Here is a 20,536-nt window from a genome sequence, read left to right as displayed (position 1 = left end):
TGAAAAAGAGTAGCTAGAGTCTGCTTCATAACATAAGAAAAACCTTTCTCTTTAAGACTCTGAACAAACATAGCAGGGGAAGAATTCAAAGATGGTATCATACCCTTTTACCATAAAAATATAATAAGGAAAGTATTCATAATTATACATGTAGAAGATGAGGGACCATTTGAAATAGAAAAAGAAACTACAATGTCCAACAGGAGAGGGCTCGGTAAACAAAATTAAGAGTATCAACACAAAGGAACACTATGAGGCTGTTCAGTTCAGTTCAGTTGCTCAGTCATGGCTGACTCTTTGCAACCGCATGGACTGCAGCATGCCAGGCCTCTCTGTTCATCACCAACTCCCAGAATTTACTCAAACTCATGTCCATTGAGTTGGTGATGCCATCCAACCATCTCATCCTCTGTCGTCCCCTTCTTCTCCCACCTTCAATCTTTCCCAGCATCAGGGTCTTTTCCAATGAGTCAGCTCTTCCCATCAGGTGGCCAAAGTACTGGACTTTCAGCTTCAACATCAGTCCTTCCAATGAACACCCAGGACTGATCTCCTTTAGGATGGACTGGTTGGATCTCCTTGCAGTCCAAGGGACCCTCAAGAGTCTTCTCCAACACCACAGTTCAAAACCATCAATTCCTCGATGCTCAGCTTTCTTTATAGTCCAGCTCTCACATCCATACATGACTACTGGAAAAACTACAGCCTTAACTAGACAGACCTTTGTTAGCAAAGTAATGTCTCTGCTTTTTAATATGCTGTCTAGGTTGGTCATAACTTTCCTTCCAAGGAGTAAGCGTCTTCTAATTACATGGCTGTAGTCACCATCTGCAGTGATTTTGGAACCCAAAATATAAAGTCTGCCAGTGTTTCCCCATCTACTTGCCATGAAGTAATGCGACCAGATGCCATGATCTTTGTTTTCTGAATGCTGAGCTTTAAGCCAATTTTTTCACTCTCCTCTTTCACTTTCATCAAGAGGCTCTTTAGTTCTTCACTTTCTGCCACAAGGGTGCTGTCATCTGCATATCTGAGGTTATTGATATTTCTCCTGGCAATCTTGATTCCAGCTTGTGCTTCATCCAGCCCAGCATTTCTCATGATGTACTCTGCATATAAGTTAAACAAGCAGGGTTACAATATACAGCCTTGATGTACTCCTTTTTCTATTTGGAACCAGTCTGTTGTTCCATGTCCAGTTCTAACTGTTGCTTCCTGACCTGCATACAGGTTGCTCAAGACGCAGGTCAGGTGGTCTGGTATTCCCATCTCTTTCAGAATTTTCTACAGTTAATTGTGATCCACAGTCAAAGGCTTTGGCATAGTCAATAAAGCAGAAGTAGATATCTTTCTGGAACTCTCTTGCTTTTTCAATGATCCAGCGGATGTTGGCAATTTGATCTCTGGTTCCTCTGCCTTTTCTAAATCCAGCTTGAACATCTGGAAGTTCATGGTTCATGTATTGCTGAAGCCTGGCTTGGAGAATTTTGAGCATTACCTTACTAGCGTGTGAGATGAGTGCAATTGTGCAGTAGTTTGAGTATTCTTTGGCATTACCTTTCTTTGGGATTGGAATGAAAACTGACCTTTTCCAGTCCTGTGGCCACTGTTGAGTCTTCCAAATTTGCTGACATATTGAGTGCAGCACTTTAACAGTATCATCTTTTAGGATTTGAAATAGCTCAACTGGAATTCTATCACCTCTGCTAGTTTTGTTCGTAGTGATGCTTCCTAAAGCCCACTTGACTTCACATTCCAGGATGTCTGGCTCTAGGTGAGTCATCACACCGTAGTGATTATCTGGGTTGTGAAGATCTTTTTTGTACAGTTCTGTGTATTCTTGCCACCTCTTCTTAATATCTTCTGCTTCTGTCAGGTCCACAGCATTTCTGTCCTTTATTGAGCCCATCTTTGCATGAAATGGTCCCTTGGTATCTCTAGTCTTTCCCATTCTATTGTTTTCCTCTATTTCTTTCAACTGATCACTGAGGAAGACTTTTTATCTCTCCTTCCTATTCTTTGGAACTCTGCATTCAAATGGGAATATCTTTCCTTTTCTCCTTTGCTTTTTGCTTCTCTTCTTTTCACAGCTATTTGGTAAGACCTCCTCAGACAGCCATTTTGTTTTTCTGCACTTGTTTTTATTGGGGATGGTCTTAATCCCTGTCTCCTGTACAATGTCACGAACCTCCATCCACATTTCATCAGGCATTCTATCAGATCTAGTCCCTTAAATCTATTTCTCACTTTCATTGTATAATCATAAAGGATTTGACTTAGGTGATACCTGAATGGTCTAATGGTTTTCCCTACTTTCTTCAATTTAAGTCTGAATTTGGCAATAAGGAGCTCATGATCTGAGCCACAGTCAACTCAGAACTGACTCAGAATTGACAGCTCAAAAACTAGCCACGGTCTAGTTTTCGCTGACTGTATAGAACTTCTCCATCTTTGGCTGCAAAGAATATAATCAATCTGATTTTGGTACTGACCATCTGGTGATGTCCATGTGTAGAGTATTCTCTTGTGTTGTTGCAAGAGGGTGTTTGCTATGACCCATGCATTCTCTTGGCAAAACTCTGTTAGCCTTTACCCTTCTTCATTATGTACTCCAAGGCCAAATCTGCCTGTTACTCCAGGTGTTTCTTGACTTCCTACTTGTACATTCCAGTCTCCTATAATGAAAAGGACATCTTTTTTGAGTGTTAATTCTGGAAGGTCTTATAGGTCTTCAGAGAACTGTTCAACTTCAGCTTCTTCAGCATTACTGGTCAGGGCACAGATTTGGATTACCGTGATATTGAATGGTCTGCCTTGGAAATGAACAGAGATCATTCTGTCGTTTTTGAGATTGCATCCAAGTACTGCATTTCAGACTCTTTTGTTGACTATGATGGCTACTCCATTTCTTCTAAGGGATTCCTGCCCACAGTAGTAGATAGAATGGTCATCTGAGTTAAATTCACCCATTCCAGTCCATTTTAGTTCGCTGATTCCTAAAATGTCGACGTTCACTCTTGCCATCTCCTGTTTGACCACTTCCAAGTTGCCTTGATTCATGGACCTAACATTCCAGGTTCCTATGCAATATTGCTCTTTACTGCATCAGACCTTGCTTCCATCACCAGTCCCATCCACAACTGGGTGTTGTTTTTGCTTTGGCTCCATCCCTTCATTCTTTCTGGAGTTATTTCTCCACTCTTCTCCAGTAGCATATTGGGCACCTACCAACCCGGGGGGTTCACCTTTCAGTGTCCTCTCTTTTTCCCTTTTCATACTGTTTATGGGTTCTCAAGGCAAGAATACTGAAGTCATCTACCGTTCCCTTCTCCAGTGGACCACATTTTGTCAGAACTCTCCACCATGACCTGTCCGTCTTGGGTGACCCTACAGGGCATGGCTCATAGTTTCATTAAGTTAGATGAGGCTGTGGTCTACGTGATTAGATTGGTTAGTTTTCTGTGACTGTAGTTTTCTTTCTGTCTGCCCTCTGATGGATAAGGATAAGAGGGTTATGGAAGCTTCCTGATGTTATAGACTGACTGAGGGGGAAACTAGGTCTTGTTCTTATGGGCGGGGCCATGCTCAGTAAATCTTTAATCAAATTTTCTGTTGATGGCTAGAGCTGTGTTCCCTCCCTGCTATTTATCCTGGGACCAAACTATGGTGGAGGTAAGGAAGATAATGGTGACCTCCCTCAAAAGAGGCTGTTAAGGTGACATAAACCTAACTGAACCAATGGCTGAAAGATGTCTGTGACACTGCAAAATGAAAAAAGCATAGTATGTACATTATGACCCTTCTGGTGTTGCATATGTACAATCTGGAAAAACAGACAATAAATTGGTAACAGTGGGAATATCTAGGAGGAATTATGAGGGAAGTTTGACTTTATACTTCCCATTATTCTGTAGTTAAAAAAAAAATCTCCAAAGTAGCACATTCATTTGGAATGAAGAAAAATTAAAATAACAATATAGAAAAATAAGTGGCTATAGTAAGGTGGTACTACAAGTTTAAGATCAGTTTCATTATTCCTTATAGAGACTATTTTCTGTTTTGTCTTTCTTTTAAATATGCAAATGAACATACCTGCATTTATCCGGCTGTCCAATGTCCCCTAAAACGCAGACTGGATTTTTGTCTCTACTTTCCAAAACCCATTCAGAGCTGAGCTAAAAACAAAGATAAATAAATAAATCAGCTGCAGAGGTAACTGCATCAGAAAATAAGAAAACACTTTCATTAAGGAAGCAGCCTAAACCAAAAGCAGGCAGGAAAAAGCATTTCAGAGGAAGAAGTGGGGGGAGGGAAAACATTGATGAGGACAGAGAGGCATCTTAGGGCATAAAAATCAAACAAGACATTATTTTCACTGCTTCAAGAAAGAAGCCAGGGACTTTTGCTTTGTGGCACAGAGTGCCCTGTCCATGTGAATGAGGACCATGTACCTTTTCTGTCCACAACCTCCCTCTCCCCTGATGCTGTGAACAACAGTTGAGGATACCCAAAGGGGTGCACTTTTATTTCCCATTTCCACTTCCTTTAGAATCACCCTACTCCCAATCCAGCTTAGCCATGGCTTCATTTTAATAGTGAAACAGCAGATGGTATGGTGATAGGAGGGCCTGGGAACAAATCTGACCAATGATGCTTTCAATTCACGAAATATTTTTTGAGACATTTTTATTTGAAAACTTGGGCAGTAAATAAAGGCCCTCCCAACTTCCCAACCTCACCTCAAAGCCTTATTCATACTAAACAAGAATACCATCTTGGTTCTGCAGAATTAAAGTACCTGGTCCCATTCTTACCACTAACCACCAAAACCACCACCTCACACAGCTCTGTATTGTTTTAACAACTTTCCTTGGTGCTTCTCACAAACTCTTTTTAAGAGTAAGACTATGTTTGCAAGTAAGGAGCAACCATTCTTAATGATTTGAAAATGGCTGCCAAATTAATAGAGATTATTGTCTCAGTTTTCTGTTGGCCATTCCACCCATTTTATCAGAATCTAGCTTTAGGAAGAGTACAGTCCCATGCATTACATGGCAGAAGTGGAGGGGTGCCTGGGGAAAGCGAGATGAGTTACCTCTGAGGCTGCAAGGCCAGCATTCGCACAGGACCTTACAGTCAAAGTGGGAGACAGCACCAATGAACACACAAAAGCAACCTAAAATCAGTGGGTGTGGCATGATGTCATCTTTATGACCACTGCTAATTCAGTGACTGATACTGGAGAGGGCTTCTTTGGGAAGGTTTTGTGCAGTGTGTGTGCAGGCTCCATCGCTCAGTTGTGTCTTTGCAACCGGATGGACTCTTTGTGATCCCATGGACTGCAGCTTGCCAGGCTCCCCTGTCCATGAAAATTTTCAGGCAAGAACACTGGAGTGGGTTGCCACTTCCTACTCCAGGGGATTCTCCCAACCCAGAGATCACACTCGAGTCTCTTGCGTCTCCTGCACTGGCAGATAGACTCTTCACCACTGTACCACCTAGGAAGCCCTCTTTCTGCAGTGGATAAGGCAAAACTAATGACAGGAGACCAGGCAGAGGATACGAGTACAAATTTTAATGTGATGACTTTGACTTGGCTATTTTGTCATGAACAATTTTTTAAAAATTCAAACAACAAAACACTATACTTTCGGCTTCAAAATTTCATGTAACCAATTGACTTAACTAGATAAATAGATACCCTGCCCTGCAGCAAAACAGAAACCTGAAATGAGCTACATGCTAACACCATGCTTTGGCTCAGAAGCAGGGGTTCAAATCCCATATTTAGGGGACTCATCCAACAATTATTTTTGAGCAGTTCTTCATGCCAGAAGCTGAGCTATATCAAAGAGGGTCCAATGAAGAAGAGCAATATGGTCACTGCTCATGTGGAGTTAACAGTCCACAGGACTAAAAGAATCAAACAAAGATGCACAGAAAGACATAATTATAAAGAACTTAAAATGCTATGAAAGAAAAAGAGCATATAATGATGAATGTGATCCAGTATGGAACTCAAGAGGGAAGTAACACTGAGCTGAGATGGAACAGCTATCATGCGAGGTCAGGAGAAACCAGTTTGGGTAAAAGTAGAGCATGTGCAAAGACCCTACAGAGGGAAGGAGCCAGTCTGTCTCCCCAGCTGCATAAATAGAGAAAACCCCCCAAAATGCCTTTTGTGTGTGAGTAAAGAACAACACTAACCCATTCATACCCACTAACAGCACAGCATGTCTGAGGCCTTGCTACCTGTTTCTTGTAGCATGCTCCCAAAGATGAACAGAAATCAACAAGACAGGCTCCATGCTTTAGAGCAATAAGAAGCTGGCCCCAAACCAGAAAATGAACACACACTCAGAACCTTTTAGGGCAGGAAGGGACCTGAAGTTCCACCAGGCACAGGCTCTTTCAGAAGGGCTAACATGTAAATCTTTTTAAAACCCACAAAGCATTTTAATACGCACCATCAGGTCACATGTTATTTGAACACAGGAGTCATGAGGTTGCTCTGGGGCTCATATAAGATTGAGGGTCAGACTAAATCACCAAGATTCTATCAAAACCTATAATCAGAAAAGGTTTGGTTTTCCCCTTATTCTTTCTCTACTACAAGCAACACTATATTGAAATCACATTGTACCTATTTTCAAGCTGACCTTCAGTATTAACTGGACAGAATAAAAAAATGGTATTGATTTGTGATGCTTAGCCTAGAGTTTAAACTCTGAGAAATCAAGATCAGCGATAGAATTTCTTGACAATATGTATTTACTATGATGTTTTTATAGGCTGATTCAGTAAGAACAAAAGATAAAAACTTAGAACACACCCATATAGCACTTAAAAGTCATGCTAAGCACTTAAACCTAAGACCGGTGACCCATATGAAATGATGATTCATTTAGAATGACAAGTGTCTTTTGGTGCTACAGCATTGGACCAATGGCTTCATTCAACTAACATTGCCTTCCAAATAAACTAAACAATATGCTCAAGCTACTTAACTCTTAGAACAAGCAAGAAAAGAGCAAGATCAATTATAAATACTTTGGATAATTCCAAGAAATCAATTCAAGTTTCTTGCTACAAGATACAAAAAGTAAATCTTTAATGCTAGAAAAAACTGACCAGTAGGAATCACTCAATACCCTTTAAAAATAACATGATCCACTGGATTCCATTCCCAACTCAAATGAATACAAAGAAGCTCAGAAAATAGGAAGGATAAAAGTGAGTAATCAAAAGCTCTTTGATGATAGCAGTGAATTCTTCCATCCTAATCTACTTAGAAATTTTCAAAAATTTGAAAGGAAATGCCTTTCTTCCAATAATAAAGGATTACTTTAGTGGTTCAATCTTGCAGACGCTACTGTACATTAAAAAAAAAAAAAAAAAGGAACTTTTGTAAATTCTCAATTTATTTTTTTACAAAAGTCTTTTGCAAGAGATATGAATATCTAATACTTTATGAATGAGGGGAAAGTAACAGAAACAAAACTCAATTCTGTGAGTCCGAACAGGACTAGCTACAATAAATGGGATAGTACAACTATTTTTTAAGACGCAAAATTCCAGAAATCAGTGTCTGAAGATACAGAAAGTCTGTTTAATTTTCAAGGATATCTTTTGAACTACAATTATCTATTAGAGAAGAACATAAAACTAAATTTTGAACAGTGGAGATGACAGAGATAAAAACAGATCATATTAATAGTCACAAATATGATGGTAAGAATATGACTACTTCGGGCCAAAGGCCATGGCCAGGTTTACATGATAAAAATAGATTGGATGGTGGTTAAAATCAATGACAAATGTGTATGTATAACTGAATCACTCTGCTGTACAACTGAATCACACTCTTAATCAAATATACTCCAACATGAAATTTTTAAAAACAATTTTTAAAGAAAGGACTGTCATTAAACAAGGAATAAATGAAAGTAAAATATAAATCTTTTGAAAAAACAAATGACACGACTCAAAATATTTTGATTTTTACTAGAGAAACCAACACATCTATAGTGAGTTACTTTATGGATGCCTTAAAGTAATCAAAGCTTTTGATTTCTGAAGTAGAACATACAAATAAAATGTTGATGAATTAAGATAAAAACCCAGAAAAACTGAAAAGGAAAAGTTACGATTTAGAAAATGTCCTGAAATTAGCTGCTTAATATATTAAGAAATGTTAAAACTGAAGATCTTAAACGTTAACTATCTCAGGAGGCACCAGTCTCAAGGCTGGTGGGGAGGCCTGATGCGACAGTACAAGCTCCAAGAGGGCAGGGGCTTTTGTCACTTTCGTTCCACGCTCTACGGTATTAGGCAATCAAGAAGAAGCTAAATGGTTAAACGAAAGATGAAGGTAACAAGGCAAGCAACATTACCCAATGGAAATATCACTGTAATTCAGGGTGTGGTGTTATTGCCTCTATATGCATCTAGCAAGTGGACCTTGAGAAGTCATTTTAATCTGAGTCATCCATGAACCTGAGAAGAAGCATCTTGTCCGACAGATCAGAAAGATCTTTCAAAAAAACCTTCCTGAAGTTCCTACAATGCTTTTATCAAATGAAGCTACAGAAAGATGTTAGTGCTAAAGCGATACAATGCAGGCTTTAAGGCAGAGGACTGAAGTGGGCTGTCAAGTTGCTTAGAAGAACAAAGAACAAATAAATACGGATTCTGAGCAAAAGCCTGGTCACAAACCAAAGCCCCACTTCAGAAGTCTCAGATGACACAGAAGAGCAGTTAAAAGTCTGAGCTGGAGTCCTAAGGACCCTGGTTTGAATCCTGCCTTCCCCGCTGCCTAGCTATTGTAATCTTAGGCAAGTTACTCAATATCTCAAACCTCAGTGTTCTCAGCTGTAAGTGGAAGGATAAAAAACAAAAGAGCAGGTATCTCCTGAAGCTGTTAAGAGTTAACTTAGTCAATGCATATAAAGCACCCAACACAGAGCACAGCGGGCAGTAAGCATTCCTACTTTGCTTGCAATTTCTGTTAAACTGAGTACCGCTTGAAGAATGCAGTTCCAGTCAAGGAGAGGGAACTCCAGTATACACCAAGCATCTGCAACATCTCATGCACGAAGCAGGCGTGTGTACTTCGTTCTCCTAAAAAGCACAAGTTTTAGGCCAATCAGCAGAGGTGCCAGATGTCAAACATGTGACGGATTCCAAAGATCCTGTTCTTTCCACAGGGCATAGAAACTGCTTTTAAGTGCCCTCCCATCACCAACACCACTGTCTTCTCTGGCTTCTGAGTACTTTCCATAGTCTAATGATCACCTAGGAGATCTCACTCCAGGCCACTCCCTCCAGACACTGAAAGGACTGTCACTCTAACTTATGGGTGCTGGGGAAAGGGATAGTTGGGGAATTTGGAATGGACATGTACACACTGCTGTGTTTAAATGGATAGCCGACAGGGCATAGCACAGGGGACTCGGCTCCGTGTTATGCAGAATGGGAGGGGAGGGGAGTTTGTGGGGAGACCACGTTACATGTGTATGTATGGCTGGGTGCCTTTGCTGTTCATCTGGAACTGTCACAACACTGTGTGTTAATCGCCTATACCCCAATACAAAATCCAAAGGGAAAAAAAAAAAAAAGAACTTTTGTTCAAAAAAAAAAAAATCACTGAAGGGCCCCAGGACCTGCCTGCATTCCAGCCCATAACTAACCGCACTGCTTGGGCACGAGGGTAGGGGTGGAAGGTGTGGGGAGGAAGTTCTGATGGGCCTGCAGCAGGCCCACCCCAGCAAGCATGAAGCCTCCTAGAGACCCAACACACACACAAATACCGAGAAAATGTCTTTCTTCCCTCTCAACTTCATCTCTACACACACACAGACACACACCCTCCCTCCCTCCCGGGAAAGCGTCTTTCTCCCCTCTCAATCTCACGCTGAGGGCTTTGCACCCACCAGAGCCTTGGCAACGACTGTGTCTGTTGCTCCCAGTGCCCCCTGCTTTGCCGAGTCCCAGAAAGCTGTTCTGATGAAGGCATCACAAGATGCTATGCAAAGCTGGTGGATTTCAGCCAAAAAGATGACATAAATACAAAATCTGCTTTTTTTTTCCCGTCAGCAAGTCAGAATTATGGCTTTTCTATATGCCACTCCTGCCACACAGAATAACTCACTTCTAACTATAGCAGCAATTCCAGGAATACCCCAGAACCGTAAGTGCTGCTTCATTTACAATAAACTTCTAGGGATGATCAAACAATCAATGTCAGCTCGATGGGCCGGGGCTCTCTGCACTGCTCCCCGTGCGCCTGCTTTCCCTGAGAGACTGCTGCTGATCAAAGTAAATATATTATATATACCTTTACCTAAAAGCCACACTGTATCAAAATGCTTTGCTATCCCCCTTTTTTCTCCTTTTACCACTAACGCATCTGTAGTGTTACTAAAGAGCACAGAATATAGAGGTCAAAATATGGTGACAGAAGTGGATTCTCCAAAGATGAAAGGGGGGGTGGGGGTGGCTTGTCTTCACCTTTTGTGCTTTCTAACCATTCATTGCTAAAATACTTATAAAACACTTGTACCTTCACAATAAAACCTTGCAGTTGCCTGGTACTTTATAGCTTAAAAAGGGCTTTCACATCTATAACCACATTCGAGTCTCACAACTGCTTATAGATGAGAAGACTCAGCTTCAAACATTCCCACGGTCAAGCGACCAGTGAGTAGCAAGACTGAGTTCAGACACATTTCTTGGCCTCCAGCTTCACTGCCCTTTCAGTTCGCCACACTCCTTGAGCAAGGTGCAGGCTTTGGGGGAAATCTAAAGAAGTAGAATGCTTAAAATCTAAATCCACCTAAACCCACCAGTCTATTGAGAGCTGGCAAGATGAACATGTACATGGGGAACCTCAAGAAATCAGATGTGGAGGGGATGCTGAGAGACACGAGTTAAGAACTTCAGGAGTCAAGGAGAGAGGGGGCTGTGAAGTGACCAGGGAGAGTGAACTCGCTTCCAGCCGTGAACAGTCAGTCTAAAGAGAAATGAAGGTGCAGCTCTCCTGGAAAAGTGCCGGAGGGAGGAAAATTGAGAGGATGGAGGCACAGGAAGGGCTAGGCAGACCAGGAGGGTTCAGGCAGGAAAGAGGGAGACACAGTGAAAAGGTGAAGCAGGGTCAGACTGAGGAGTGTGTGTGTGCTGCAGACGGTAAGAAGTGTGTGTGCTGCAGACAACAAGACGAGTGTATGTGTGTGTTGTAGACAATAAGAGAAACTGCCTGGTACTGAAAAAGTCTCTAAAGCTGAGTTCAAATCCTCTGTAATAAGTGTTATACAACCTCTACAGTTCTTCACAGAACAGAACCAGTTAGAAGCCTAGGCCTGGAGCCATCTAACCTGGGTTCAGACCCCAGCTCTACTCTCTGTGTGACCTTAGCCAAGTTTTTCAACCTGTTCAAGTTCCTGCTTCCTCTAGGATTAATAAAGTATCTACTTTACAGGGCTGTTGTGAAGATTCTAGATTTCTCTAAACCTCTTCTTCTACAGTAAGTTTTTACTGGCTCACACTCAAAAAGTTCACAGTTCATTAATCCGTTTTCTGTGAACATAGTTAAGGCTTTTGAAAATGTTTAGATTAAAAAAAAAAAAAACCACAGAAGTCACAAGGCAAATAAACCTTTATCATACAAATGCTTGAAATCATATTATGCTGCACCCTAACACAACTAGGTCTTCATCAACTTGTATTTCCAAAGTGTCACGATGCAAAGACACAGAACCTCTTGCAGATATGCCATCTGGCAAAACTTAAAGGTAACTATAACTCATACTCATAGGAAGTAACCCTGAACCCCCTCCACCCCTTGCCAACTTTTACTAATTTATTTGTGTGTCCGCTGCATATTCACCTCCTCCCTCTATTATGTACTAAGCTCTTTGGAGACAGAAAGCCATCTAACATGTTCCCTGTAATTCTTTAACCACTTAGGGTACCTGGATACAAACAACAGACACCAGGTCTGTTTACCTTAGGATGAAAATAAATTAAGGGAAAGATTTAAGAACACAGATACAGACTGATAACAACATCATTCTAACAAGGCCACCACTGGTTACCAGCCATCACCACAACTGACTCCTGACTCTGCTGTTTCCACAAATGACCTCAAGCCACACCTATATATTTGTACCCTTCCCACCAGATGCAGGTGGCTCTAGTGCTAAGAATCTGCCTGCCAGCGCAGGAGACTTGGATTTGGGTCGGGAAGATTTCCTGGAGAAGGGCATGGCAACCCAACTCCAGTACTGTTGCCTAGAGAATCCCATGGACAGAGGAACCTGGTGGGCTACAGTCCATAGGGTCACACAGAGTTGGACACAACTTAAGCGACTTGGCACAGGTACACTCCGGATGCAAAGTCTTGAGACAGAGAAATCCAAGAGGCTCGGCTTTTCCACCCCCAGTTATGTTTCCGTACCTCCTTCAACATTCAGAGCAAAAATGGACAGTCACTTCAGAAATGAAGGGTGTTCAGATGCTGGACAATGTCAGTGCATGTTAACTGCTATCAACGGCAATGTCTACCCCAGTCTATGCCCCAAAGGAGCTCAACTAGTGACTCAAAATATAAGTGACACTGGGGAGAAAAATAAAGGGAAATCTCAAGAAAAGTGTTTCCCTACATGGGCCCCTGCACCTCTCCTCAACCAAGAAACTGTCATCAGGTTTTATGTTTAGACTTGAAATAGCCCGCCAACTATGCCAACTTTTGCCTGCACTGCAGGCAAAGCTCCTCTGCGAACCGTGTTTGCACAGTGAGTAATCCACTTGGTTTTCACCAAAGCAGCAGACTTGATCATGGGGTCAACAGGCTCCTCCCTCCAGAGCATGGCTCCTCTCTTTCCTCACCATATGTCCAAGTTGTCTGGCATCAGCTGAGAGGCCAGTCACAGTTACACACCATTATCTGACATCCTAGGAACCGATGCTAACATCCATGCTTTACTTTTTTTAACCCATGGTCTGCAGTAAGAAATGTAACTTACAGCACGTGTGCATATATGATAAAAAAAATGAGTTTCATAAAAAATATCCTTATTACATGCAAGTCACTATTTTCTATTCTATACTATTTTGTTCTTTAATAATAGAGTTTAAACGCTAAACAAGATCCACAAAATCAGAGTCCACTAATGAGAAGTAAACCACCATTTGAGAAACACTGGTTTAAAGGACTGAACAAGATTACCAAAGTAGAATTTACTTTATAATCACTGTTTATGGTCAGCTGAATATAAAACAGTGGAGTGTGTCTCATCTGGAATTCCTTTGACCATCAGCTGGTCACTACCCTTCTCCCACACAGTGCGGTCTGTGATGTTTTCACACCAGCAGCTGCTCTGAGATCCACTGTGCACCGCCACACTCAGTCTTCACTTCACAATACAGTTTCTTCTCAAAGAAAGCTCTTCAGCTGGTTACCTCCTAAATCCATTGACCAAGAAAATGCAGAAACAATCCCTGCAGAGCATGGAAGATTCAGGTTTTAAATTCTGCCATTACCCATGATTCATTCCCACAGCCCCCAGTTTCTAACCTTAGAATCACATCTCTTAGCGATATTTTACAGTAAACTAAGAAATTCAAAGTCCTTTCTGTTTGCTTTGCATCTGTGCAAATTTTTGCATGTATTTTATGGAAACAACCATTGTGAATGGGGAGAAGAATTCAGTATACTGCCACCAATGGGTATTGCTAGGGAGAGGGATAGCTTCCCATGCCCTGAAGATTTAAACAGTACATGGATATATGATGAATTGGTGAGGAATCTTCTGTAGCAACTTTATGTTTTTCTACCAGTAACCTGAAAAAAGGTGAGGAAATACAACTATTCTCTCTCAAGATACTTACTTTATCCTCTGTTCATAAGAAGATAGAACCTCAATGAGACACTTTTGTGTACCCTTAAAGCGAGGTACTAAGTATGTCCAGAGCATGACTACATCCATAATTTTTTTTACTAAAGAGCCTCTGTCTACTTGATTACACTTGAATTTAGCCAAAACTTGACAACACTTGAATTTAGCCAAAGAGGCATCCATTTTGTTGCAGCAAAATATTCAGTGGCAGTGTCTGGTCTTCATTCATTCCACTGAATTTTCCTTTTGGTATTTTTGGGGGAAGGATGGGAATGGCACAGATTCCAGCTGCAGAGCTTCTTTGGTCTCTCCTTTAAAGGGAATAAAATGTAGAAAAAGAGAAGGGGAGGATAATTTGCTAAAAGCACTTCAAAGATAAATATTATGGTAGGATGTTAAAGAGGAGAAGGCAATGGCACCCCACTCCAGTACTCTTGCCTGGAAAATTCCATGGATGGAGGAGCCTGGTGGGCTGCAGTCCATGGGGTTGCGAAGAGTCGGACACAACTGAGCTACTTCACTTTCACTTTTCACTTTCATGCACTGGAGAAGGAAATGGCAGCCCACTCCGGTGTTCTTGCCTGGAGAATCCCAGAGACGGGAGCCTGGTGGGCTGCCGTCTATGGGGTCACACAGAGTCAGACACAAGTGAAGCAACTTAGCAGCAGCAGCAGGATGTTAAAGACAAATTAAAAAGAAAAACATAAACATAATTATAACTAGGAGGAGTGACTCCCTTGCTCCTGAATATCATTCATTAGGTAAAATAACCAACGAATCAAAAGCTCATCATGAAAAGCCTGTGAAGCAGAGTTTAGTGGGAATAAAAGAATGCAACAAAAGATATATCATCAAAGGAGAGTTACTCACCCAAGAATGTGACAAAATAATAATACATGATTGGTTGCCAAACACAAGACACACCCAATCAGGGCAAAATAACTGTTCAAAAGAGAAGGTGTGAGTGGGAAGCTGAGGTAGTTAATCTAGTCCAGAGAATTCAGAAAAAAACAGCACGATGGAGTTAAACATTCTAGTCAAGACCTGAGTGAGAACACTAGCCTTGCCACTCAGCTGCCTGGGATCAAGTTACTTTTTAACTTTCTCTGATTGTTTACTCTTTGGCAAATAAGGATAACAGCAATTCTTTGACAGGATTGGTTTCAACTCCAAGAAAAAAATATATATACATCTTAGTAGCACACCTGGCTCACAGCAGGCATATAATAGTATGACTACTATCGAGCAGGTGGGATTTGAACAGTGCCTTTAGGAATGGGGAAGATACAAATAGGAAGAGAACAGTAGCTGACTGAGGGGAACATTCCAAATAATGGAAACTTGAAAAAATAGCAAAAGAAGGGGGCAGGGTAAAACTCTTTGGGGACAGAAGGTCTGTGTAGAACAGAAAGAAATGGGGAAAGGGAGAAAGCTGACACCAGTTTACAGCAGATCATAATTGCCCAACTCAGGAGTATGGACTTTCCTTTGAGGAGAGAACCCCAGAGAAAAACTCAAATCCCCAGGCTCACATGAATTCCTCAGAAACGAGAAAGTCTCCCAGCATGTGAAAATGTGCCATGTGGGGGTGGCGGGGACTTCAGACCCAAGAGATGCAGGGGAAAGACACGGGGACACTTTAAATTCACCTGTGGACAGTAATATCCTTCTTCTAAAGCATTTTAAGTGAGTCAACTAGTCCTTGATGAACATACAGGCACTGCACTAAGATTGTACACTAAGATTCCCCACCTCCCCCTGCCCCCGGTGTGAACATCCCAAGATAATAAAAGTTAACTGAGTGAACAGCCCCAAACAGTGCCACTGGTAAGAGCTAATTCGAATATCCACATGAGGGATCCATACTTTAACCCCGCTTTACTATGTACACATAACTCCCACAAAGAACAACTTTAAAATAAATAAATAAAATGAGATGCTAGAGGTTTTCTTCTGTGAATTACACTGTGAATGAGTCAGAAAATTTCCCAAAGCTTTTGTCCTCATAGCTGAAGAGGCAGTCTGTCTGGGACATTTACTAAGAGCTCTGGGGGAGTGAACATGTTGATTCATCATCCTCTGTGGAGCAGCCTCACAGAGGAGTTCACGGGGCTACCCTTGGGAGTCACTCTGAATTATTTTTGTAACATCTTGTCCTTGGATAAAAGGGAACAAGAAGTCAGAAATAGGAGGTCAGAAAACCATCTATGACTCAGTAGAGCCGTTTACACAGCCTTGTTTCCCTCATAGCCAGAGTCAATGTTCTAGATAATTAATAGGCATAAGGTACCCAAGTTTCCAGGGATCTAAAGATGGCAGAATTCACAAAAATCATGTTCAGTACAAATTTCTCTGCCTTTGATGATTCAGAAGACCGTATCAGACCTTCTCAGGCCTTAAAATCATGATTTTGACCAATTTTCATTTCACAGAACCATAAGAGGTGGAACTGGAAGGGTAGAGGAATCCAATTAATAGAATTTGCATGAACAAGTTTCCTTACATGATCATTCATCTAAACAGCCTCCATGAGTCTACATAAACATTTTATCAGCCCATGGAGCTCTCTGATGTCCAGCCAGGTGTTCTCTGAAAATTTCTGTCTTGGCCTAAAGAACTGGCTGTCCAGTGCATTATACCTGTACTCACAGCTAAAAAGTACAGAAATGCAGCACAAACCAGGTCCTCAGATGCCACATCTTATGGATCCCATGCTGCACTAAAATAAATATTAATGAAGGAAACTCTGCCTTTTTAGCCTTTCTCCAAATGAATACAAAAAAGCAAAGCTGGCATAACTATACAAAACCATTAACTAATCAAAATCAATAAATGCAAAGTCAATAAACACAATTATATACTTTTTACAGCTTACAAAGCACTTTCAATACATGATCTCCATTAATCCTCACAATAATTTTAAGCATCATTCCTCTTATTTTAATAATAAGCAAACTAGGCCTAGAGATACTAAGTGCCTTGTAAAAGGTTATATGTATTTATTAAATGGAACGCATATCCAAGTCATCAGGAGGCAAAGGAATTGGAAACAACTAAAGAAAAAAATGACAAATGATCGTGGTGAAAAAGGTCAAGTTTCACAAACAAATTAAAATAACAGGATGCTATTTTTTTATCTAATCAGTAAATGTGGTGAAGTTGTTTTTAAATGTAGATACCATCCTGGATTAGAGTTATAAACTATTGTTATCTTCAAGTTATAAAAGTTATTTAGACTCATGGTAATAAAAATATACATTCAACAATGCAGAAGCATATCACTGAAAAGCAAAAGTTCCTCTCCCTACTTCCCAGGGATAATCACTATTCAGTTTTTTTGTGCATCCTTTTTTAAAAATATCTTATTTTATTTGGCTGGGCCAGGTCGATCTTCACTGTGGCCTGCAGCATCTTTAGTTGTAACATAAGAACTCTGAGTTGCAGTATGTAGGATCTAGTTCCCTTGAACCTGGGACCCTTCCACTAGGTGTGTAGAGTCTTAGTCACCGGACCAGCAGGGAAGTCCCCACGCAAACTTTCTTGAGGACAATCTGGCTTTGTATCAATTTGGACTAAAAATCCTCACATTTCGATTCAGCAATGCCATGACATATTAATGAGAAAAGCAGGTTACAAAGCAGCCTGCAGAGGATGACCTATGCTGTACAAACACACACACACTACCCTAGAGAGAAAAAAGATGGAAGGTGGGGAGGACACTGCTGGAACCTCTGGGATTAAAGATGACTTCATTTTGCACACTTTTTAAGATTTTTTGAGTATTCTACCACAACTATGTGTTATTCTAATCAACAGGAAAAGTAATTTGCCCAAGTTATACATGGAATTAGGGCTGGGATCAGAGGTTCAGGAGACATGATTCCTAGTCAACTGTTTAAGCCACTCTACCTGCTGTAAGTTGAAAACAGTTCAACAGTTACTAACAATCCAAAGCAATTAAGATGTAACAAAGCAAAAGATAATTATTTGTTAATGAGTGATAGAGAATATTAAGTGCTGTGACTTCAGAGAAGAAAGAGATCATTGGTCCACAGAATGATTCCAAAGGTGTCAGAGATTTAGACAGGTAAAGAGCAGGGCCGAGCTCTATCTCAAATGAAGATGAAGGTGTGACGAAAGGTATCGGGAAGAAAACCAGTATGTCTATCTGGCAGACAGTAAGCAGACAAGCATATTAATGAAGAAAAGCAGGAAACAGGACCAAGGAGGCAAACTGGAGTCACACTGAGATGGAAGAAGTGATGGAGGACTGGACAGGCCTGGGAGTCACAGAGTGCTGACCCCTCCAAACGGTAAAGAAGTCCCAATCATCCTAACTGCTCTGTCCCCATCATGCCAAGATTTCTCCCTCAAATTAAGGCAACGGTCTCCTAAAAAGTTCCTGCTTTCCTTTTCATCTGCCTCTATTCTAGTCTCCACAATACAGCCTATTTCTAAACTGCAAATCTGAAAATCTTACGCCTTCTCTTAAACTCCTTTATTTTCTACTCTCTTAAGAAAGATGTCTTTCAAAGCCTCCCACAGCTTATCACCATTTGTACCCTAAACTCCGGTGTACTATTTGCAGTTCCTAGAATCTACTACACCCTTGTCTTCAAAGCCTTTGCTACCCCACTCATTCAGTTCATAGCTCAGAAATCATATCTGTCATCCAGGCTTCCCTGACTTGACCCACCTGCTACACAGAGGCATTGAGAGTATCCTATATTTACTTTCACAGCAGCGCTTATAAGCCTGCTCAGGACTGTCTGCAGAATTGTGTCTTCACTGTCTCTGAGCCTCATGAGGGCAGGGACTCTAGCTATCATCTGGCTATACACAGCACCCAACAGGGCCTAAGGTACAGCAGATATTCAATAAATGCTTGTGGAAGGAACAGAAGTTTAACCATTTCCTTTCCCAGCATGCCTTCGCTGACCACTCTCACTTTCCTCTAGAAGTACTCATCCAATCCAGGTCAATGGCATTTACCAGTTTGCATTTAAGAAGCTGTTTTATAAATACGTTAAATGTATAATTCTAGGCCTTATTGAATTGCACAAAATCATGTAACTTAGTATTTTTTTTTTGGTATCTTCCCCCACCTAAGATTTCACAGTTTGTTGGGACCTGCCTAGGTAGAAGGAAGAAGAAAGTTTCAACACAGCATATCAAATCAATTCAACTGGGCCAGGAAGTTAAAAAAAAAAAACAAAAAACCTCAAGTTTATAATAAATATCACCCAAATGATTTGTTACAGAAAAATCAATGATAAATTGTGAACCAGTTCTACAGGCACAGTTAATCACTTAAAAGAAAAAAAAAAGAAAAGAAAATAATCCCTTACAATATTGCCCTGAGAAGGCACTGAATTTTTTTTTTAAATTTTAAAAAATTTTTAATTGGAGGATACTTGCTTTACAATAATACTTGTTGGCTTCATACATCAAAGTGTACAATTCAGTGACTTTTGGTGTATTTGTAAAGTTGTACAACCCTTACCACTATCTGGGGCTTCCCTGGTGGCTCAGAGGTTAAAGCGTCTGCCTGCAATGCGGGAGACCCAGGTTCGATCCCTGGGTTGGGAAGATTTCCTGAAGAAGGAAATGGCAACCCACTCCAATATTCTTGCCTGGAGAATCCCATGGAGGAAGGAGCCTGGTAGGCTACAGTCCATGGGGTTGCAGAGTCGGACACGACTGAGCTAGTTCACTTTCACTTTACCACTATCTAATTCTGGAATATTTTCATGTTCATGCCCATTAGCAGTCCTTCTCCATTCTCCCCTAAAACATCCCCTGACAGTCATTAATCTATTTGCCTATTGTGGACATTTCATATAAACAGAATCATACATTATGTGGCCTTTTGTGTCCAACTTATTGCACCCAATATGTTCAAGGTTCATTCATTTTCCTAGATCTCTGAGTTTTAATTCCTTTATAAAATGGGTTTCAACAAATGGTGCTGGGAAAACTGGACAGCCACATGCAAAAGAATGAAACTTACATCATATTCAAAAATCAACTCACAACAGTTACAGTCTTAAACATAAGACTTGAAACTACTAGACTCCCAGAAGAAAACAGGATGTTCCTTGATGTCTTGATGACTGGTAATGATTTTTTAAATTTGACACTAAAAGCAAAGGCTATATCAAATATCGAAAACATATGAGGAACTCGTAACTCAACAGCAAAAACAAAACAAAATTCCATAAACAATCCAACTGAAAACTGGTCAGAGAATCTAAATGGACATTTTGCCAAAGAAGACGAATGGCTAACATGTACATTAAAAAGCATTCAACATCACTAATCAGAGAAATGCAAATCAAAGCCATAATGAAATATCACTTCACATCTGTTAGAATGGCTATTATTAAAAAAAAAAAAAAAAAAAAACACAAGTGTTGGCAAGGACATGGAGAAAAGGGAACTCTTGTGCACTATTGATGGGAATGTAAGTTGGTGCAGCCACTATGGAAAACAGTGGAGGTTCCTCAAAAAAAAATAGAACTACTACCATATGATTCAGGTATTTATCTGAAGGAAATGAAAACACTAACTGGAAAAGATATTTTCATCCCCTATGTTTAACTGCAGCGTTATTTACAATAGCCAAGATATGGAATCAACCA

General features: G+C 40.7%; 1 protein-coding gene and 1 non-coding gene across 6 annotated transcripts in view; one reads left to right on the top strand and one right to left on the bottom strand.

The window, feature by feature from the left end:
• JAK1 (Janus kinase 1) overlaps positions 1-20,536 on the bottom strand; it is a 243,824-nt gene that overhangs the window by 54,871 nt on the left and 168,417 nt on the right. For 4 of the 5 annotated variants that reach the window (XM_070468032.1, XM_070468029.1, XM_020877765.2 and 1 more), the window contains exon 2: positions 4,093-4,175. In XM_070468032.1, coding sequence (XP_070324133.1) covers positions 4,093-4,098 — 6 coding nt within the window. In that variant the 5' untranslated portion in view covers positions 4,099-4,175. Of the gene's footprint in view, positions 1-4,092; positions 4,176-9,020; positions 9,121-20,536 lie in introns of all 5 variants that reach the window. The other variant, XM_070468028.1, reaches the window with a different exon arrangement.
• TRNAC-GCA (transfer RNA cysteine (anticodon GCA)) lies at positions 19,413-19,484 on the top strand. Its single transcript has one exon. It is a non-coding gene; the product is annotated as a tRNA-Cys (tRNA).

Source organism: Odocoileus virginianus, chromosome 5 (genome assembly GCF_023699985.2).
Source record: "Odocoileus virginianus isolate 20LAN1187 ecotype Illinois chromosome 5, Ovbor_1.2, whole genome shotgun sequence".
NCBI classification, from domain to species: domain Eukaryota; kingdom Metazoa; phylum Chordata; class Mammalia; order Artiodactyla; family Cervidae; genus Odocoileus; species Odocoileus virginianus.
This window is presented reverse-complemented; position numbering and strand designations above follow the sequence as displayed.